General features: G+C 34.2%; 1 protein-coding gene across 1 annotated transcript; it reads left to right on the top strand.

The window, feature by feature from the left end:
- The first annotated feature begins 580 nt into the window (after positions 1-580).
- CALB1 (calbindin 1) lies at positions 581-22,937 on the top strand. Its single transcript, XM_082434049.1, has 11 exons — positions 581-875; positions 1,371-1,447; positions 5,133-5,207; positions 13,408-13,491; positions 13,606-13,662; positions 16,917-16,994; positions 19,482-19,537; positions 19,627-19,666; positions 19,796-19,849; positions 20,700-20,771; positions 21,119-22,937. The coding sequence occupies exons 1-11, from the start codon at positions 797-799 to the stop codon at positions 21,230-21,232; spliced, it is 786 nt and encodes a 261-aa protein (XP_082290175.1). The 5' UTR covers positions 581-796; the 3' UTR covers positions 21,233-22,937.
- Positions 22,938-23,984: the final 1,047 nt, after the last annotated feature.

The following is a 23,984-nucleotide window of genomic DNA, read 5'->3' as shown; positions in this document are numbered from 1 at the left end:
AAAAAACCATAATCCTGCTTTCTCATGTTGGCAAGGCTTGTTTACATAAACCATCTTAAGAAACATTCATGTGATGGTCCTCACAAGCACAAAATAGAGTAGTTATTGATATCAATATATTCTTTGCATACATTAATCAAATTAATCTAATATTTGCCAAACTTTCACCTGACTTTGTTCAAACAAATACTAAAACATCTTGGAGAAATCATGCACATACACACACAATATAAGTATCATTTATGTGGTTCTACCCATCATTAGCTTTCCTCTTCCATCTGAAATCAAAACCTCTTCATGTACGTTGTTTTACTATAATATTCAGGAGTAAGATACCTTTTGGACATAAGAATGTGAGGGAAATTAGTCTGTTTTCAGCATCCAGTCTCTGAGCTAAGGATTTCCCACCACCCGCTGCTTTCTACACTTCAAAACTACTGCTCCAACTAGCTTTCCTGGGAGGAGAGGAGAAAACTGGAAGGGAGGGGAAGAAGGTTGGTGCGAGCAAGAGGCGGGATTGAGGAATGGGAGGCAAGAGGAGGCGTGGCCCAGCTCGACTGTCAAGATAAATACTGAGAACTGGGTGCCGGCTGTGGAGAGAGAACTCCGGAGGAAAGCCAGAGCTGAGCAGCACCGAGGACAGCGCCTGGCAGCGCCTGCGCCCTGCTCTTCTTCCTCCAGCAGCCCAGGATTTCTTCTTTACACGCACACACACACACCCTGCGGTTCTCACCCCACTTTCGCCCTGACATACTCACACACACATATTGCAAGCAGACACACACTCTGCTATACAATGGCAGAATCCCACCTGCAATCATCCCTGATCACAGCCTCACAGTTTTTCGAGATCTGGCTTCATTTCGACGCTGACGGTGATTATCTTCTCTCTTTTGAAGAAACTTGTCCATGCCCTTTCCCTCCCTTTCCCCTTCCTTGAGGCTCCTGATCTGATTATCCCTAATTTCTTTTCTTTACTTCTTCCCCCACCTCCTTAATCTTATCTCTCCATTTGGCGGCCAACCATTAACTTTAAAGTTTATGTATTGTTTCTATGTTATCCCAAAACCGTAAACTTTTATTCTCCAAGAATGGTACTCATAAAAAAGGGGGGGGGATTGAGGGACCCTGCCCCCAAAGTTTCTACGGCTACACTCAGCATCCCAACCATCCTCCTTTGCCCTTAGTGGGTCTAAATGTTGACGCGCCGGGAGGGGAGCACTGCTGCGTCTGTATCCTTTGCGGGTTAATGAATATCGAGGCAAGAGAGAACCTCTCCGGTGGCCAGAAAGATAGCTGTTGTGGAAATTGAATGGGGAAGAAACTCAGAATGAGACGTCTGACACCTGGGTGCCTCTTTGTCTTTACAGGAAGTGGTTACCTGGAAGGAAAAGAGCTTCAGAACTTGATTCAGGAGCTCCAGCAGGCGCGGAAGAAGGCTGGATTGGTAGGTTGAAGTTTGCAAAGGAGTAAAAGGACCTTCGCCCTTAAATAAATAGATATTCTAGCATTTTCATAAAGAGCCAGCGAAATCAAACGGTTTCCAGGAATGTAAACATTTATTTACTGAGAAGGGGAGAAAGAGAGCCTTTCCAAACCGTGTAGGGAGAGGGAGAGACAGAGGGAGAGGGAGAGGGAGAGGGAGAGGGAGAGGGAGAAGGGGACGGGGAAGGGGAGGGGGAAGGGGAAGGGGGAGAGGGGGAGAGAAAGGAGAGAGAGAGAGAAATTCCTTAAAGGGAAAAAACCTTACAGTATGAAATCAGAGCTTTTAAAATATAGATTCTATACTTGTACTTTCTTTAATAGTGCTTAAAAGGAAAGTGTGGGTGAGATCTTTTAGCAGATCACCACCTCTTCGATTGAGTTCAGTTAGGTAATTTTTAACTTCTCTTTAACAGCCTGTATGGGGGTAGAAATACATTTCTGCCCCTTGGTGGTCAGGAAACAAATCTGCAGATTATGGATCTCTTATTCTATTGCCAATTATTATTCTTGTAATGTTGATGTGGTTGGAGTGATGAAAAAATGTCCTGTCTTGACCTTCCTCTCCGGGGGAAAGTTGTACAACTTTGCAACATAACAATGAGCAAGAAATTTAGCAAAAAGGGGATTCATTTCTGTTGAGAAGGAGAAAACCAAAAGTTAGAGATGTAAAAAGTAATTTTAAGAACTTCACATATTTTAAACAAGCAAAGTGATACTCTAATGAGAAGCAATTAGTGGTGTTTTGAAAATAAGCTGTATTTGTAATTTAAGCCATTAGTTAATTAAACAAATGACAATTTTTACTAATTATGAATGACTTCCTTTAGGCATAAATTAACCTGTTAAGAAGAGATATTGTCAGCATAAAAATAAAATATGCCCAGCTTTAAAACATAGATGAGATGATTACATAGAGGGAAATAGGTTAAGAATCTTAGTAATCTATTGGGGTTTATGTAAGACTGCATTTCAGAAGGCAATGTTGGATTTGGGCTAGAGAGAAGTTACCAATCTTTGGTCTTTTTGACTATCGTTAGAGATTTTACATTATAGACTATACATATGTATATCTTTAGAGGAAAATATAGTTGTGTGTGAATCTTTTAGCAGATCACCACGTCTAGCATTGAGTTATATATATAATAGTATACATATATTATATATATATCTGTCCATACAATTTACTAACAGTTACCTTTTTGTTCTATCTAAATTGAAAATTGTGTGATACACATCTCTGTACAACATATTCAAAAGAATCCCAGAGAACACTAAAATGTATTATGATGCATTAAAAAACTATCAATTGCTAAAATCCAATGATTTAAATCAAATTGATTTAAAACCAGATAACACTCTGGGAATTGTTTTACCCAGATTTAATATTACATAAATTTGAAAGTATAATAGGATGAGATCAAATAAAATTGAAAATGTTTTATAAACTTTCTCCATTCCCTTCCCCCACCTTATACATTACCATGTAAATAAATTCATGCAATACTATCATTATAGCTCTATGTATCTTTGACTAATAAAACATTTTCTTCCACATTTAAAAATATAAATATTTAAAAATCTGGTTGGAAAATCTTACCTGCCATAAAATTTCTCATTAAAACCTTGAAAGATGCTTCCAGCAGCTAAATGATTATATTTTAATTGTTCTGGAAGTAATTTATTTTCATTTAGAAATTCAGATATTTAGAAACTCTATACATGTTTTCAGATACTTCTTTTCCTCTTCCCATTTTAATATTTATACTTTTTGTAAACAGTGACTTCATGTTAGAGTTTTAAAGATTTTAGATCTTAATTATTTTTTTCTACTGTCAATGTTCCAATTTTAGAATATTGGAAGCTGTAATTATTAGATTATTATCCAATAATACCAAATTTGAGCACAGGTACAGGACTATATCAAGTTGCTTAATACCTTGATTATTAAATACTTTGTGAATTATGTAATATAGGCTTTGAATAGTTAAAATCTAAATCCAGATATGGATTGAGAGGTTCATGTAGTAGACAAATATTTCACTACTGACCCCATTGTACTAAATCTACTTTTATAATTTTTCTTCTCTTTTTTTAGAACTTAAAGGTTGACCTTATAAACCCAGCTTCTTTGCATTTCTAGCAATAGGATAACAGATTTTGCTGTATTAATGGAAACATTGTTTGGCTTATCATATTAATAATGTGAAATTTCAAAAATTTCAATAATATTAACTATAAGTGAATATAACATTAATGAAATATAACAACACAGTCTACTTTCAGAGTTACCATTTTTCACTAAACATAGTTTTTAAGTTTGCATTTCTTTTTTATAAAGCTTTAATTTGTTATTATTATCATTATCATTATGTTTTACACTGTTTAAAACAAATTTGGACTAGAGGTATACACTGTTTTAAGTTTACTTTATACTTTTTTGTTACTTTAAGGAATGTGTAAAGAACATAACAGCTGATAGTCACACTATTGCCACTTTTACTTTCTTACAATTGTTGCTGTAATAAAATAAATAAACTTTAATAAATACAAGTTGAAATAATCCATATTGGAAGAGTTTTTTAAGTCTATATTAAATTGCTTAATTACTATTTGTTACCTCAGTTCTACTAAAGATATTTACTTTTAACCAAAGTAGGATTTTGTAACACTAGCAATAATAATATTCAGCCTCAATATAGCCATCAAATTATATCCCTAGAGCAAATGTGTGTGATAGATAATATCACTATCTTGTTAGTTATGATAAAAACTGAGAACTTAATTTACTTTTCCAAGGACACAGAATAGGACACTCATAAAGGCTGACCTATTTTACATAGGCTTCAGTTAATGTAAGAGGGCTATTTTAAATGGGCTATGTTGAAGACCCAAGGGTATAAATCCAACTTCCTGAATACTACTTCTATGTTCAGGTTACTAGTTTACAGTTCAGAGCTCTCTAATCTGGCAATATGTGAAGAGATTATGTAAGCAATAGAATACATTGAAAAATACAAGTCAAATGAGATGAAAGCATTCACTTTTTCACTCTTAAACATGTCTTATGTACATAACTAAATGGGAGAGATAACATCGTCTTGGGAAAAAAAATGGAAACAAGGAAACACTGGAAAACTGCTCCCTAAATTACTCTTGGAGTCAAAAATCTTAAGCATATACAGTCAGTGACCAAAATAAGGTCATCAGTATTGTCTGTCTCTAATGAAAGTGCAAATTGGTCAAGTTATTTTTTTTTAATCTGACACATATTTTTCTGATTTTTAATTTGTAAGCAAAGAATGTTTCTGACTACTTCCATGCTGGAAACATTCTTTGCTTACAAATGAGTTGCTCTTGAATATTCACATTATTTGCTTGTCTGAAAACACATATTTTTAACTTCCATGGATAAAACATGTTATAATAAGGAAAATATTATAGGGCAATTAGTGCAGCAATATAAAATAATCTTTCCTGAAGCAAGCAATGTTAAAGTACTTTCACAGTACTTTAATCAGTATGCATAATTCTGAATGGTTCTAATTCCAGTTTTTCTTTGCAACAAGTTATTAACACTATCACAAGCATACTGTTTGTTTGGATTTAAAAAAAAAAAAAACTTCTTACCTGCTTTTTTATAATTTTAGGAGTTATCACCTGAGATGAAAACTTTTGTGGATCAGTATGGGCAAAAAGATGATGGAAAAATAGGAATTGTAGAGGTAAGGAACTTATGCATTGTTCTCATATAGTTTTAATAAATGAGTTTTTTGGAGTTTTATTCAACTCAAACATGATATGGCAAGACCTGTTCCAAGAGGTTTATTTTACTTAAGTAACATATTATCTTTTAAGAAATATAAAATCAAAAACTGCTCAGAAATGAAAGAAACCTAAGAATTTGCCTAATCCAAAGCTGAAATTTAATACATTAAGAAACTAAGACCTGGAGAAGTGAAATGATTTGCCTTTGACTATGTTATCTGTTTGCTGGCACTGGTGCAGTTAGAGGCTCAAGTCCCCAACTTCTGGATAAGTACTCATCCCATTACATTACCCAGATTCAGTTCAATGAAACACCAACCAAGTACATGGTTCGTTGATATTTCTTATTGTTTAACAGTGTAGACCTTTCTGTTAGAATATAAAATAAAGTATTTGCAGTCCCTAAATGATATCATGGCAAAAAACTGCATGTTGGTTTCTGAAATTCCATTTTAGATTAGCAGTTGGCCTTATAAAAATATAAGAACTTAGCTAAAGTCAGTGAATATTATATGATGTGTTATAGGTACAGATTTCTTTTGAGTCTTTAAGAGTTAAAACTGTGGGTGTCAAATCTTATCATGACAATGACTTTTCCTATTGAGGACAACTTTTTTTTTGTCTATGAATCAAGGAGGCAAAACTTTGACTATGCATTAATTCTTCAGCATTCTCAGATTTGTGAAACAGCTGTTGCTTCCCTTACTTCTACTTTTATAAAATCTAGTGTCTCAGCTACTTTCTTTATCTTTGCAACCCATTAGAGAAGTTGAGTGAACAACTTTGTCCAGAAAAATTAATAAGGTCATATTTTAAAATATACCAAATCACAGGCATAATTATGTTCTTTATATAATGTTCTTAATGTATTAGATTGTGAAGTATTTTGGCTGTCAACAACATTTAGTCATAATTTACCTTTGATTCAGAGAACTAACCTGGTTTTCAAATAATTGATCTTATAGGACACCTGTGATGTCAATGTGAAATACACTTATTTTTAAACAGCTACTTCAAATAGAGTTAAGGAAGAACATACTATTATTATCTTTGTAATTAAAATATTTCCCTGGAGTATACACTTTCCCCTTTGCCCATGTGTAACTCATTACTATATAAATAGATAAATTAATAGTAATGGGACTTATAGACTGACATAGAGGCCAACTAATCAAGATATGAATCATCAAGGATAAGAAAATAACTTTGAAATGAGCATAAATGAGATGACATAAATCTAATTATTCAAAACTAGTGAAAATTCTAAAATCAGTGAAATTATAGATGTGGCTATTTCAGAGTTTGGCATACTTTATAATTCTAGCAGAGGAAAGACTGTCATCTTGTATTTAAAGTATTTCACCTTTAAGAACTCCAGTGGGCTCAGCTATTTATTTTAATTTCTTCAGTGATACTGGGTTGTAACAGTAGCACAAAAAGCATGGATCTGATTCACATGGATTCTACATTTTTAAAAGGATAAGAGGGATGAATCTGTTTTGAATCTATATTTTACTGTGTATGATATGGTATAATCATTTATGAAGCATCATTTGAGGTCTAATTTGAATGGGAGGCTAGGAGTCACTAGCAGATGCATTTTCCTAGAGGTTTGATGCAAGAAATTTCCCCAGAAGTTTGAGAAAAGAAACTGTTATAGGAAAGAAAAGATTTCTGTATGAGGAAAGATAGAGAGAAATAGGTAACAGAAGTGGATGAAGAAGTTAATGAAGACTGAAATGAAGACTTGAGGAACCTTTTATAGCAATAAGAGTAAGAAAAAGAATTTTCATTTATTTGTATACATTACACAATTTATAGAGTGTTTTCAAATATGTGATCTCATTTGATCCTCATTATAACAAAATAAAATAAATACAAATATAAAATGAGCATCTAATTTATAGTTGAGGAAACCTGTGACTTCAATAGAATTTCAGCCATTTTCCTTTAAATTACTCAGCCTTTTTTTACAATTAATAATCCATACATTTTCTGCATTAAAAGAAAATATTTTCAAGCTTCAGTTCATTGATTACTTATGGCAAGGCTTAAATTTAGCATGGTTGAACAGGGATGCAGAAAGTATAGAGAAGTTATTTGACCAAACCGCTTGAAACATAATTTGGGAAGAATTTTCAGATCAGTGGAAGCAGAAAGAGTTTAAAGGGAGAGAAGTGAGACACATAAGAATTAATTAGAAAGTTTAAGTATTCCAGAACAGGGAACTTTTTGTCATATGGGACCTGTGGGAAAAACTAGCCAAGGTTTCTCATTTTAAGGATAAAGAAACTGAAGCCCAGAAAGGTTGAATGATGTGTCCAAGATCCCACTGGCAGGGAGTGACAGAACATTTATAAAGGCCTATGTCTGACTCTGATTCCAGAATTCTTTTCATTAATCTGAGTTATCATCCAAGACACAGAAGGAAGTGGGGAGGGTGAGTACTTGGAGAAGTGAGAATGAGAGAATGGGAGAACAGGGAAGAGATTGCTGCTGTAGTTAATATGCATGTTGATTGTACTTAGCCTGGTTAAGCAGAAGGGACAAGAAAAAGGAGAGGTTCTGAAAAAATCATTGTAAAAAAGGAATTGAAAGCTACAGATTACATGTACAAAATGGAGAAAGGGAGAGTGGGGAATGCCTGAATTTGTTATGTGCCCTCTAGTGTCACCAGAAAGTTGTATTAAATAAACTTCATCCTTTCTGTTTTCCAACTTATATATCACTTGCTAAGAAATACTATATATAACAAGGAATACAAATACACAAATCTCAGCCAGCTATGAAGGAATGGAAAAACCCAGGTTTTCCAAAATATATAATAGTCTACTTACTCCCATCAACTCACATCAAGTACACCATCACTTCGGTGTTCAAAGGAAAAAGGGGTTAGATTTGCTTGTTTTGCCCACTTAGCAGGTGTGCACATGGGCTCATCAAAATCTAATCAAAGTAAACCAAATGGTATTTAAGTGGCAGTCTACTTTCCTGGTGGAAACAGGCCAAATTGACTTGGCTCTAATTGAAATGTGTCATTCAAAAGATCAGAAAATATAGTGGTTAAGTTTCAAACTTCTGTTCTAATAAAGTTGACTGATACTTTCCAACAACATGCTTTTGCTACCTAGACATGTAAAAACATGTAAAAAGAAGGGTAATGTACAGATATGCTTTCTTGTGAACTTTTCAATTTTATGTCTCCAAAGAGATTTTAAAATTCACACAAATACAGTTCGGTAATAAAGAGATTGTTGATACAAACTCAAAACAGGAGCACTGAAATTCTGAGATAATTTAACAAATACCATGACAGTCAAAATGTTCTAAATTTATTCAGACTAATAGCTCTATTGCAGAGAACACTGATTAAAATAGTCAAAGAGAGAGACTGAATGATTTAACAGATAATAGAAATTTCTTCTCTGGTGCTCACATTAAGTATAGATATTTCCTTTAGCTGGATGTCAAATCTGCAAACTTTTCACCTGATCCCTTGGGAACTATGTGGGAAACTACCAACCTCTCCAGTCTATTGTGTCTATTTGTCTAGGTCAGTGCATCCACTGGAAAAATAGATCTATAAGCTATTTTAATCCTAAAACTATAATAACCTTCCCAGGGAAGCAGACACTTCTCTAGACTTTCCTTCTTTTCAGCCATAGTGGGATTTGAGCATGTGAGTTTAACCATAGTAAATGTGATTTTTTTATAGCAGACTACTTTTCTACCTCAGAATTTGGGGAAATGACTGACAATAAAGTCTGATTTAAAACTTCGTTCTGGATAGATTTTTAAAAACAGTTTATTAAGAAAACTTTTTGACTGAAGATTTTAATGGAGGGTGATGGTAAAAGGACAAGGTCTCAAAATCAAAAAAGTCAGACTGTCTGATTTCAAATGTGGCTCCAACTATAAGCTATGTGATAGCAGGCCATTTATCTTCTCTGAGTCTCTGTTTCCTTGGCTATGAACAGGGGTGACATATGAGTATCAACATCAAATGTGATAATACATGTCAAACAAATAGATAAACTCTGGCACACTGTAAAAACTCAATAAATGTATTTGCTATTATTATTGAAAATAAAAGTATTTCATTGGAAAATCTACACCATTTTTCTGAATGTCAAGCTTTTTCCCATTTTTATAACTTGTCAAATTCAAATTATTAAATTCCACTAGTCTTTAATTTGTACAAAAAGATTATTTGCCTTTCAAATTTCCAGGTTTCCTGGACTCACTTCTCATTGGCTAGAAAAATATTTCTTTGGTTCCCAAACCAAAAAAGTGAATGTTTTACTAATATGTTTTGAAGGAAGCTAACATGCACCAAGATTGTCTTCAAAAGTTATGCCTCATGTGTGCTTTAAAAGATATAGCTCAGTCACTTATATTTCTAGTAAAGTTACTTCATGTGTACTCTCCCAGCACCTAGCATGTTGCTTTGAAATTGTCTGAAAAAAACTTTTTTTGAAATTATCTGCCTCCCTGTAAAGTTCTTACTATCGGTGACTACGAATCCCCAGCATCCAGCACAGTGCCTAGTAGGTTCTGAATCATAGCCACATGAGTCATAGCAAGGGATTTCAACCTACTCCAAAACACAGGCAAGAGCTCCATTTTATGCCTAGGAATAGAAGAGATATGGTAAAGATCCCTGTCATGGGACAGGTTGAGTTCCTTGGGGAGCATATCTGAGTTGAAGAAAAGCAATGAGGATATTTATTAGGAAGTGCTCTTGGGATCAATACCTGTGGAAGGTAAATGAAAAGAACAGGGCTGGGCAGAGGGAGACTTTGGGCTGTGATATAGTCTCAACTTCAGTTTACCCTACAGCAGAGATGTCCCAAGTTTTCAGTGAGAGGGCTAGGTTTTATATCCCCATATGCATCAGTCATAGAATTCAGCTTCCTTGGGGAACATAACTCTCTTCAGCCCAGGTAATCTCCCAAAGAGACCTGGCAGTTGAGACCATAGCAACACTCCTAGCACCTAAAGAGAGCTCTGGATGTCATATCACAGTGACCACCCCAACCCCTATCCACAACTCAATAATAAGTTATTTGAATTATCTCCAAAGGAACTTTATTTCCATTTATTGGAAGCCTATGCTGACCCTAGACAGTCAATTGCCTTCATTCATTGGCTGAGTAAAATATTTACTGAAATTTTTGCAGGTGCCAGGCAAAGAAACAGTAATTAAGACACAGACCTTTTCCTCAACATGTATATAGACTGATAGGGAAGACAGGCAAGTAGAAATTTTTGCTTCCCCACTCTCAGTGACAAGCAACAAGTGACAAGCTTCATAAATGAAGCTTTGAGAGATTCTCCTGTGGCAGCTTATCTGCCTGCCACTTATTCCCTTGCTTTTCTCCACTCTCGTCTCCAACCCATAATAAGTTTTGAGAGTTTATAAAAAAGCAGACAGGCAGCCCAAGAACTAAGAAATCACCAATAATCTTGGAACAGGTAGTACTAGATACTACTATGGACAACAGTGACTTAGCAAAACAGAGACAAAAGCAGCCCTACTTAACAACTTCTATAAAAGACCTCAGGTACTTTGTAGATATAGTCTTAGAGTCAACAGCTGGAGAGTTACTGCACCAGCTCTGAAATTTGAATATTAATTCATAAGCATTGTGAAACACACCTTGAAAAAGATGATTTTTGGGAATTCCCTGGCCATCCAGTGGTTAGGATTAGGCGCTTGCACTGACAAGGACCCGGATTCAATCCCTGGTCTGGGAACTAAGATCCCACAAACCACATGGTGTGGCCAAAAAAACCCCACCAAAAAGCAAAAGCAAAACAAAAAACACAAAAAAGATGATTTCTTAATGTTCACTAATAGCCACATCCTATCCACACATATTCATTGCTTCTTTCTTAGTGGCTGATTTGTCTTATTACAATGTTTTATGTGTTTAAGACTCATTTCTAATGTCTGTAAAATAGGACAGCACTGTATTCAGTTTAACATTAACAGTTCAATTAAATTAAAAGATTGACTATTTTGCATGTAGATATAATATGTATTTTCTTATAATTAAACCAACTAGGACCAAAATGGCATGGGCAAAGAGATATATATTCATACTACACATGAAAAGCAATTTTACCATCTCTATATTTGATATTCTAGAGACCTCTGTACTTTATGAAAGTTATATGAAGTTTAATTTTTGAAACAAAGATGGTTAAAATTTCCCTAATTTTACATGTGGTCGTTGCTTACTAGCTCATTCTTTTATTTTTTCTGTTTTTATATATTTGGTGGATTTTGATAAATAGAAGTTTTTAAGAAAAATTATTATTTTTGTTCAAAACAACACACAATAATTAGGAAAATCCAAGCAATATAGAAAATTGCAATCAAGATGGGAAAAAAATGCTCACTACAAATCATATTAAGTAGGTATTTTTAATGAAGTAAAATTATCAACAAATTCCAAACATTTATGTCAGGCACCTAACATTGAGCACCACACTAAGTATTCAGAGGATGCAGGCAAAGAATAGTCTTTGCCCTCCTGAAGTGGATGGTCTATGGGGAGGTCCACCAAAAACTTACAAAGTGGTATCTGACAAGTTACATACCAATAAATAGAGAGTTGGCATTGGCTATTTCCTGTTTCCTAAATAAATGCTTGCATTAATGCACAACCAAACTAGTGACCTTTGTTTCAAAATAAATAAGAAAATGTCTTCTGAGTCATACTAAACATCCTAATAAGATGTCTGGCCCTGTCTCTTAGTTTCATCCCATTATTAGTGCCTGTAAACTGAATGATTCTAAATTGAGATATTATTTCAAAGATCTAAAAACAAGATAAGTTAAAGGACATATTTTACAGGCATAAAGAAGCTGAGATTACTTGCCTATAAGGTAGAATGATACATTTTATATTAAATTTTATATTTTTTAATGGACCTAAAAGGACAACATTTTTTTGAAGTGTGAGAGTCTTTCCTATAATTTGGTAGAACTTTCGGCCTTTATGCTGACCTTAAGGTTAATCTAGACTGAAGATTCTTGGTCTAAAATCCAGAGATGAGGGTTCATGCCCATAGTTCAGGGGATTCATCAGCTTCTGGAAATTAGATGAAATATAGTGTTGTAGGTTCATTCTTTAATGCTGAAGATGTAGTGATTCTAACAGATTCTCAAAGTCATTTTGAACCCAATACATTTAAGAGACACTGGTTTCTATTTAAACTCCTTATTTTAGTGATGAGCATGCTAAGTTCCAGAAATGGCTGAGGGAGTTGCTGGGGACCACAGCTAATTAGCAGCTGAGCCAGGAATAGAACCCACACCTTCAGTGAGGCCATCAATCCAGCTCCCTCCCTCCCTGCACACAATAGATAGATTATATTCATCTTAAAATGGGATCTGGAGTCCTTCTTTCCTAAAAAAAGTGAACATTGAAGTTACGAAATGAGATCTAAGGAGAAATGTCATAGGGTCACTAAATGGAGATCATCGAATAGAATTCAAGTCCTGGACTCAAGCAGCAGATGTCCTTTTAGCAGAAACCAAAAATTTGAGAACTGATATTCCCTATTACTGGTCAGTTTCCACTGTTCATTGTGAATTGTCTTTTCCATCTCTCTTTCCACTGTCTTACAATTGTCTTGAGTTTCTCTTCCTTTGCATCTCTTAATAAGCTTTCTCCTCAGACTTGGGAATGCATTTTTTCCTTCTATCCTTTCCACTGCATTCATATTTCTCATAGTTTCTTTTATTCTACATGAAATGTATGGCCCCGTGTGTGCCATTCTGTGTGCCCTGAGAGGAACAAGACCAGATCTGTGGCACAGAAAAGATGAAGGGGTCAAGCCACCAGGATGAGTCTGCTTGTATGTCTAGCAGATGAGAATTGGTCAAATAATCCCTATCTGAGCTTCCTATGCATGCTTGCTGTGGTCATCTACCAGACCAGAGAACCAGTCACTCAAGGACACCCAAGCACTGGAAAACACAATGGCACTTTGTAGGGGCAAAGTATCAGAAAGGGAAAATCGATTATAATGTTTTTCCTTTCCTAGTTTTCTAGGTAATAAAACTATGTTAAGAAAAACTAAGAGCAGGAAATATGAGAGACTTGCTTTCAAGCTCCTCACAATAAATTTTTAAATCTTTTCTAGTTGGCTCATGTATTACCCACAGAAGAGAACTTCCTGCTGCTCTTCCGATGCCAGCAGCTGAAGTCCTGTGAGGAATTCATGAAGGTATAAGAAAGCTCTGTCACTGAGTGATGTTTTCAGAAAGCTACTTAAAATAGGAAAATGGTTGCCTTTTTTTTTTTAATATATTTGGTTTTCCTTATCCAAAATAATTTACAGACATGGAGAAAATATGATACTGATCACAGTGGCTTCATAGAAACTGAGGAGCTTAAGGTAAGCAAGTTAAAACATGTAAGCTTTTTCCTGTCAAATATAATTATGAACTTTGTAGCTTTTTAAAAAACCTCCCACGAAAGAAACTAATGTTGAGCAATGGCACATTTTCACCCACTCTTCCAATTGTTAATAAAGAACCAGATCAAAAAAGAGACTTCAAGTACTTTCAAGTACTTCTTGAAATTCTGTTCAGCAATGTAAAATTAGCATTTTCTGTGGTGTATACAAATTGTTATATGAGGTAGCTTATGAGGTAGCTTATAGATAGATAGATAGATAGATAGATAGATAGATAGATAGATAGATAGATAGATGATATACTAAGCCAAAGAAGTTGGTTATTTTCATTAAAATTTGGCATTTTATTTTATAAATGAAACAGCTATATAAAATAGATTTCTCTTTCAAGATAAATAATTATTGGACACCTACTGTATGTCAGGTGCTTTACACTCATTTAATCTTCACGTGAGTTCTTTGAGATTAGTATTACCCCAGTGAGGAAAAATTTAAAAGAAGTTAAGTGATGTACTGAAGGCTACACAGAAATAAGACATAGAACAGTGATCTTTAAACTCGTCTGTTTCCAAGACCCCTAGCTTACTGTGTCTCAGTAACAGCAATAAAAACAAAGTCCTAATATAATCAAACTTCTGAAAAACTGCAACTTTGAAAATGAATTTATCAATTCATATCTCACAGATGTATATAGGAGCTGGTGGGGGAGGAAGAAGATATGAAGGAAAAGGCAAAGAGGTCTGAAATCAAGTCCTACCTCTAGACAAATCTCTATATCATTCTGCCTGATTTTTTTCATCTTTTATGTGGGGGTAATAATACCTTCCTTTCAGATTTATTGTGAAGGTCAAGTAAGATGTTGCACGTGGAAGATTTTGTGAAATACAGGCACAGTATAAATTATATTATTCATGAACTCAATAATTTACTAGCCTTCAGAAATATAGAAACATCTTTCTCTCATTTCTTTAAATTGACCTCAATACTTCTCAGTCTGGAAGACTCTATTTTCTCTATCTTCATGGTATAGAGTGACTAAAAGGGAAGAAAATTAATAATTATTGAGCACCTACTATGTGGCAGGCATAGTACTAGATGCCTAAAATATATTTTAACATTTAATCCTCACAGAAAAGTTACAAGGGAGGTATTATAATTCCCATTATACAAACAGAGAAACTGAAATTCAGAGAGATTAGATAATTTTTAAAGAGTACACAGCTGCCTGGGAAAAGAACCTGGTTTTGGACACAGAATATCTAATAATGATAATAATGTTTTTTTTCCCCACAAGGCCAAACATTTTCAAGCTTCAGTCATCAAGAGCTACCTCTTCTGCTATTATGTAGGGAAACATGAATATCAAACACAGTTTCCTGGTCATAGTTTAACATGGTTTGAGTTACATATATTTGTACCACTGCAAAATTGTTAAAACATATTTAACTAAAAACACTTAACAGGGACTTCCCTGGCCCTCCAGTGGTTAAGAGTCCACGCTTCCACTGCAGGGGGCACGGGTTCAATCTCTGGTAGGAGAACTAAGATCCCACATGCCTCGTGGCACGGCCAAAAAAATAATTTTTTAAAATTTCTTAAAAAATTTTTAAGAAAGGAAAATAATAGTAATAACATCTTAAAAAATAAAAACACTTAGAAATGTAAAGATTTTTCATGTGCAATCACCAAAAACAATGTCTTTCACAAATTTGCAACTCAGCAACCCACAAGGTTACCCACAAGGTGACAGTTAAACTATTGTGTTTTTATTCTATTGGACCAAAAAAAAATTCTTTTAAAAATCATTTCAAGTTCATAATGAAACTTTAGCTCATTTCCAATACTGGCCTTCTTTATTCTAAATTTTATTCTCAGAAGAGATTCTAAATAGAAGTACTCCTCTCTGGGGAATTTTGAAGATAAGTTGGCATTCTTTTTTAATGGATCTTTCAAGAAAGCTAATTTTAAGATCCGTAATAGAGTAAAACATTGCTTGCTCTCAGACACGACTTTGAATCTCAGCATCCCGAGGTTTCTCCCAGGCTATTTTTGTGACCACCATTTTAGTCTCTGATGAGGATTTTTAACCCAATTAGTCTCTGACAAAAGCCTCATATGGTTCAAAAGTAAAATTCACCCCCCAACAGATAACTTTGAATTTTCCATGCTTCACTTTGAATTTGAAGTGGAATGTTTGAAGTGAAATTAAATTTATCAAACCAAGAAAAAGGTTTCCTTCCTTGAAAATAATGAAGTTAAATCAGCCCAGCAGAGCTAGAAAATCTGGGAGGGAGAGAAACAACTGCAAAGCTGAAGAAATCCAATCCTTCAATAATTTCTGAACATAATACCTGCTCAGTTTTCCATAATTGCATTAAGTCATTTTCTGAACAAATAAAGAAGTTGCAAATGAACAGCACTAGACAAAATGAAAGACTTTTATATTAAGTACTTACACTGTCATTTATATGGCAAGTTTTTTTAAAGCTTTAATTTATTTCTCTGTTAAAAAAAATTAAATTCACTCCTAAACTTCAACTGTCAAATTAATAATCATCTTTTTTCATCCTTCCCACATTAATCTCTACTTTGATGTGATTCATATATCCTTCAAAGATTAGGTAACATCTGCAGCCAACTGTTTTAGTTTGAACAGTCAGCTGAAACATTCTAACCAAGGTGCTTTGTACCGCATCAAGCCTAAAAGCCCTCTGGTGAAATGTACTTCATATTGGCTATAAACTGATGTGGAAATACAGCTTGTGAGGGCAGAAAATGCACTTGAAATTAAGGGTAGGTCTCCACCTTCTTTATTGATAATTGTTCACATATCTTACAAAGGTTTAAGGGGGTCGCTTGTGTTTCTTGTTTCTTGGAGAAGAGTTACATGAGTATTTGTGAAGATACCATTAGGTAGAAATGCATCCATTGGGCTGGCTGGTTTTATAAGTTTTTACTCTGATTCCTACATGGTGCACAATCAAGATACTTCTTTAATTGAAATCATAAAAGCATAGCATAGCATAGCACAGACTGTGACAGATCAGTTTTCAGTCAAAGAGAACTGCTGGAACACCAAGAGTACCTCCCTTCTAAGCTCCTCCCATTACCCGGTTCTACCCTCAAAAAGAGACTTCCTTTGTATTCCTGGGGTGTTCCATTTCAAGGCAGGCTGAAATGAAAGCAGATTGTTTGTTATTGATGAAATTTATCTGACTTTTTTGTCTTAACAGAACTTTCTAAAGGACCTGCTGGAAAAAGCAAACAAGACTGTTGATGATACAAAACTAGCTGAGTATACAGACCTAATGGTAAGACTGATCTTGAAAAGACTACAGCCAAGAGCCTATGAAATATTACTGTGTTCTGGCTAATTCCCAAGTCTACACAGGATAAAATTAACAAGCCATGGTGTGGGTATCACATGCACATAGGTATCATTTCACTTGAAAAGGGAGATACCTAGGGATGCTTATACCTTGTAAGGCTGAATGCTACAATTGTATTGTAAGGCTGGCTTTAAGGCTCAGCATATGAGCATTTCCTTTCTTGTGGAGGTAGGTAATTTTCATCTATCAAAATATCACTTGTTTTTCTTACAAGCCAGTGTAATTGTATCACATATATATGTAAGTTACATTATAGATATATAAATTATATCACCAAAAACTCATTTATTATAGAGATTCTGAATCCATTTTTATCATGTCTTAGGAAATCATTGATTTTGTTACAGTTTAAAGAAAACTTCTGGCTACTTTATTCATTGAGTGACTAAAAATAGATATTTCCTCCTTCTTTCTTTTGACTCCTGTTATTTGGGAATATTGTCTTGGTGCTTTGGGTGAGGAAATCCACATATACCCTGAGCTTGATGCTATGGTAAATAGTATAACCAAGAACTATTTTAGAATATTGACAATAGAGTGAAGAAAATTGCTTCACACATAAGCACTTAATGTTTGAAGAATGAATGAACAAATAAATTTATAAAGTTCCAGATAAAATAATACAATGCCCATGAAGTTAATTAACTTCCAAGTGGGTAAAGTTTGTTCATTTTGATTCACAGCATTAGGACTATGGGGAAAAAGCCTTTGCCAAACTGATTAAGCCATGGCCCAATATTTTGGCAACATTATTTTAATTGTTTAATTTTTGAAATTCAGAGTTTTAAATTATCCAGATCAGTACCTATATTTATACACACTTTAAGTACTATAAATGTACAGTGAATTCTTACCTCATTGATATAAATAAGTAACTTGTAAAACATAAGTCCCTATTATAACAATTATGTTATTTTAGACCAATAAAGGAGTTAGAATTTTCTCCTGAGAAATAATTTTATAAAGAGTTTGATCATATTTGGTGTAACTGAGGTTTACTTTCAGCCTGTCAGCCTACTTTTATGTGGGGGAAAAAAACCCACTAGAACTTTACTATTGCCTTATTCATTATACAGTGATATTTATTATAAAGTGGGACTAATCTTTAGTTTCAAAACAATCAAAAAAGTTTTCACTGTAAGGAAGTGTCCTCTTTAATTCCTCATTACATCGCCACTTACCACAGCACTAACACACACGTGTCACAATGGGCAGATCTACACTCTGAATAACTTTTGAGAAATGGACAATAACCTACATTTATCAATTTTCTGTTTTGTGCCAGTATTAAAGGATGTCTACTTAAAGACTCCTTTCCAAGTAGAAATTTGAAGCAGCCTTTTTAAAACCACTCAGATGGGAGTTTTCCCCCTGTTGAATTGGCCTGGCCTATCTGGTTAAATGTCATAAACAAGCTCAAATCCAGGAAGAAGATTAATCAAGAACTAATTAAAATTTAAATATATTTGTAGGGAAATATTTCCCTGTGGACACTAAACTGTGTGATCTGGTGTCCAGTATCTTGGTAGACACTGTGACAATTTAGAACTTTTATAGACAATGGACTATAAAATGTTGCATCAGTATCAGATCCTGAAAAAATCTACCTCCTACAAAGGATTCTTAGAACATCTCAAACCACAGAATGCCCTTCTTTTTTTCCCTAAAGAGACCTCACCAAACCTATATCCTTTATGATTACATTCCTTTCTTTAAAAACAAAAATAGTACCACTTTTTCACATATTTTATATATTTTATTTTATATGTAGTCCTTCTATATAAAATATTAGAACAGTAGTTGCAACTTTCTAAAATGTGAATGCTTCCCAAATATGGGTAAGAATGTGTTTATACCTGGCTATGTCTTGGTATATGATGTGTATGTAAGTGCAATGGGGAGGTAAGGAGCTTTATTAAGTATCTAGTACTCAAGGCAAAATAAAACAATTCAAACTTACTCAAAAAATTTATTCTCTGAGGATTTATTCATATTACCTGCTTATTCTGATTGTACTCTTTGATACTCTAAAAGAGAGAAACAAATTAAATATTAATTTTCATACTACTTTTTGGAAAGTTTCAGGACATGCTATGTACTGCCAAACACCATCTCTCCCACATCTTGATACATATAAACACATATTTGCAAGAAAAATAAATGATTATGTTCCAGAAGCCTAGTCTAAGATCACTATTACTCTGACTACTCTATATTCTGATAAATTTTGGCAATTGACACAGGTCATAGAATAGAAATTTTGCACTGAAAGTTTAATAGATGCTAGTTTCTAGAATTCTGCTGTCTATATAGGTAATTGATAACTCAAACTGCTTTATTTTGAATTTCCTTCTCCTTAATGCAATAAACAATTCTTCAACGGCTACAGTAATGCATTCTATCTTTCAGCTGAAATTGTTTGATTCAAATAATGATGGGAAGCTGGAATTAACTGAGATGGCCAGGTGAGTTTAGGAACTATGCAAATATTATTATAAAAAGCTGATCCTTGTCAAAAATCTAATGTATTAATATAATGTTTTTCTCTCAAAAGGTTACTGCCAGTGCAGGAGAATTTTCTTCTTAAATTTCAGGTATTTCTCTTTTTCTCTACCATAAATAATATTTTTCTCGAAAGGTTAGAATGTGAGATATTTGCCAAGGGAAACACGATGGAATATAATGGTTGCATTTTAATTTTTGCTCTCTTCTCTATCATTTAGGGAGTCAAAATGTGTGGGAAAGAGTTCAATAAAGCTTTTGAGTTATATGATCAGGTAAAAAAATTTTCTTATCTATAATTTGATTCTTTAGAAGAATTTGGAAAATGCTCAGGAAGGGTTAACCTCAAACTCAAGGTTATATTAAAAGAAACATGAGCTATTAAAATTACTCAGCCAATTTATTCTTGTCATAGGAAATGAGTTATGTTATATCCCAAATTAGACAAATTTGATTCAAATCCCATGCTACAATTTATCTCCTGTGAGGCTTTGAATAAGATACCAAACTCCTCTGATCCTCAGTTTCCTCATTTGTACCAAGAGATAATAAAGCTCACTTTGCAGGGTAGAATGAGGATTAAGCTAGATGAAAATATCCAGCAGAATCCTCCCATGTAGTATATGGTAAGATCATGTGTGTGAGGAAAGGTTGTGTATGATGTCACTAGTTAACATGCTTTGTTTCTTCTAATTTCTCTACTCCTGGACCAAATCAGTCCTCTGCGGGCTCTAGTGCAGCCTTTCCACTGCCTGATGTGACATCAAGCCAGTAATATAGCTTCCCCAAGCCTATGTCCTCACTCATATGAAAATATTTGTGATTAATTTCTTACTTCAACAGGAGGTGGTGATATTGTTAACATAAAGTGAAATATTAAATGTGAAATCACTTTGAAAATTTCAAAGCATTTTACAAATATAAGATGCTGAATGAGAGGGAATTCATATCTGTTTTGGAACTTTGGAGCAGTTAAAAATTTGAGGGTCTGACCTAAGAGGTTAGAATATCTGCCAAGTTTGCAGTAGGATGATTTTCTGAGGATTTCAATTATTTCCAATTTACTACATTCTCCATTATTATGGATGAGTTTGCTTATATACTGTTTTATTACTCCTCCCTTAGGATGGCAATGGATACATAGATGAAAATGAACTGGATGCTTTACTGAAGGACCTATGTGAGAAGAATAAACAGGTAATCTAGTTACCTTGCCACACTTACTTCTTAAGCAGACTTGATGGATCCATCTAGAAGCAACCTCACATCCATTTTGGAGAATCTACTTTAAAAATTTATAGAGGAGCAGAAGTAGATTTCAGTTCTTAACCTGATTTGGTACTGGCCTGAATCAGTGTTTAACTGTGATAAATAGATTTCAAAAACAACCTTGTGATTTATCCACATTTGTATAAGAATTTAATCTAGCTCTTTTCTTGATGGATTGATGTAACAAGCAGTTTTGTCTCACATTTTATCACTTGACGGTGGTTAATTCACTTCCATGTTTAACTGGATTATAATACATTCTATGTCCTATATAGGATCTGGATATTAATAATATTCCAACATACAAGAAAAGCATAATGGCTTTATCGGATGGAGGGAAGCTGTACCGAACGGATCTTGCTCTTATTCTCTCTGCTGGGGACAACTAGAGTTGATGTCCATGACCACTTACTAGCGGTACATTGTATCTAAAAAATAACTGTGCACTATAAGGGAGTAGGCTGTATTTTGTTTTGTATCTGTAAATTTAACTGCATATAGATAATTATCCAGGATGTGTGGCACACTCTTTTCAGTTTGTTTCTATACTCTTTGTAATGTACATTTTTTGTACATTTGAAAAGGAAAATGTCTATGCTTAGGCCAGTCAATACATCCAATTAAAAAAAATAATCTAACATATTCTTGCTTCCATAAATATAGTTGGACAAGATTTCCCTAAAAATCCCACCAGGATTAATCTCTAAAATCCTAGTCTCTGATATGTAAATGCATATTTGTCACTGAATAGAAGAACTATACATAACAAGCCAAGCATTCTTATTTCAGACAATTGTAAGTTTGCCCCACAAAGTAGTTCTAAGCTGTGTTTCCAATTAGAAGAAATGTGCTTTTGCATCTAAAATACCAAAATATCAATCAATAGTTAGTTAACTGTGGCTCTATGAGGTTAACAGTCTCACTAGGCAAGATTTAGTCAATTAATCAACAACACACCTATTGCTTGAATCCACACCAGTCTATTGGTTCAAGTTGATTTGGTGACAAGGAAAGGCAGCACCAGACGATGCATAAATCTGTTTTATTGTACATTTGTATTTCCAACGAGTCTACTGTCAAAGAGTATGACCTTAACCCATTTTCTAAACTGTTTTCATGTGTTGCAGACTATAATTATTCTAGTAAACTGCTGTTTTTATGTCATAGTCTATGTACTATCTGATTAAATTATATATATCAGGTATCCTGGTGTTTAGTTTGCATTCTTCCTGGATCTTCTTTTTATGTAGAACTGTTCATTTCCACCAAGGGTAACTGTTGCCTCTGAAATTTTTTTTTTTTTTCTAGCTACAACAACTCTATTTTTACTACATAATTGAATTTTAATTTAAAATTCATAGCACCCTGATTGTTGAATGTTATATCATCAATAATTTTGTGTATTCTGTGAATTCTATGTTTCATGTTGAGATCAGCATTCAAAATAGTTCTATTTCTATCTGCGAATAGTTTCAAATGAGTTAAAAAGAACATCTCAAGAGAAATGCTAATGCAATCATTTATCTTATGTAGCAACGGTGACTCTAAAACATTCTTTTGACCCACATCCAGGTCACAGTTTCATATATTTGTAGCTAGAATATACTACACTGGTTATAGTTGACATGTTATGGTTGGTGATTTCTCACTTTTTGATGTGAAGCAGGGAACTATGAGAGATGTGTCTCTTTGAAATTTATAAAGTTACTGCCAAAGAGTTAATGGTTCTGGGTCACTTTGAATGTCCCCATTCTATAAATTCTGTACTGATTTTCTCAATTCATATAAATAACAAAAAAGTGAGGTATCTCTTTCCCCCAAGAATGAACAGAAAAGATTGCCAAAAAATAAAATTTCTCATATGATGGCAGTAGTAGACTGGCTTTGCTTCTAGTGTGTAAATGGAAGCACTGACCTTAGGCTGAATTTAACTACTAAGAATAAATAAAAAGGAAAATAACTCTAATAATATTGTATATTTGTTTTCTTCCTCAAAAAGTCAGTGAATACGTAGCCCATGATCAATTCAGGGGAAATGTAGGTTACTGAAATTATTACAGCCTAGGAAATCTAAATAAATGTAAACCTGCCTGACTCAGTGCATTATTGGATGCCTCATTGAATTAATATGTCTCTGACATTAAGATTTACAAAGAAATCTCAAAAAATCCAAATATTTGTAGCTCTTTGCCCAACAGACATAATCAAATATTTCTGTATGAAAGATATTCTCTAGAGGAATAGGAAGAATATATAGAATTTTCCTACATTTCATCTGTAGGAAAACAACTATCCATTACAAAGTATACACTATAACTAGACCAGGTTTGGTACTCTTACAATAATAGCATGGAAAAAGAAAGAAAAACAACAAGAAAAAGTCTGATAGGAGTATATCTGAGGGAACGTCCTAGAGTGCTCATAGTAATAATGGCTACGAATCCACACCTGGCCTATCATGGTGGACTTTAACTCCCGAGCACTACCAGGAAAAGAAATTCTTATAACTCAGCTAAATCAGTCACAGTTACATATAAGTGACAGGCCAGTCCCCTGGAGCAGAGAACAGAATGAAGAATGGAAGATGAATCTGAAAGGGCAAATGTAAGATAGCTCATATAATGCCTACCTCATATCACAAAATTCATTCCAAGTATATTATTAAACATAAATGGGAAGTATATGCAGACAACAACAAGAGAATATCTCTAATATCTCATGCATGGAAAAATTCCTTAACCAATTATGAAAAAACAGATTGAAAATTTGGACTCTATTAAAATTAAGAACTCTGTTCCCAAAAATATACTATTAAGAGAGTAAATTTGTTTGTAGTTTGAAAAAACAAACATCAGAGTGTGAGAAGATATTTATGTTGGCTCACAACCTTGAGAGTTCCCCAGGTGAAATCTGAAACTGGCCCCGGTACATGGAGGACAAGGAGAGACCTAAGAAAGAGTCAGACCACTCCAGATTGGTAGGTGGCAGGTTTAATAAGCAAAGAAACCTATGTACAAGGTTCGGCTTGGGTGTAAAATGAGTAAATCTCTACATCTGCCCACCAGAATCTTAAAGTTTCTAGAGCCTTTAAACTGGGTTCAGTCATGAGTTCAATCCAGATGGTCTCAACAGCACCTTACT

The sequence above is a fragment of the Balaenoptera physalus genome (assembly GCF_965194825.1).
Source record: "Balaenoptera physalus genome assembly, chromosome: 17".
Classification (NCBI taxonomy): domain Eukaryota; kingdom Metazoa; phylum Chordata; class Mammalia; order Artiodactyla; family Balaenopteridae; genus Balaenoptera; species Balaenoptera physalus.
Note: the sequence above shows the minus strand (reverse complement) of the source record. Positions and strands in the feature narration are given on the sequence as shown.

Coding starts and splice junctions, on each gene's coding strand:
- CALB1 (XM_082434049.1), top strand. CDS start 797: ATGGCAGAATCCCACCTGCAATCATCCCTGATCACAGCCTCACAGTTT. Junction 1,448..5,132: donor CGCGGAAGAAGGCTGGATTG/GTAGGTTGAAGT, acceptor TTATAATTTTAG/GAGTTATCACCTGAGATGAA. Junction 16,995..19,481: donor CTGAGTATACAGACCTAATG/GTAAGACTGATC, acceptor TCTATCTTTCAG/CTGAAATTGTTTGATTCAAA.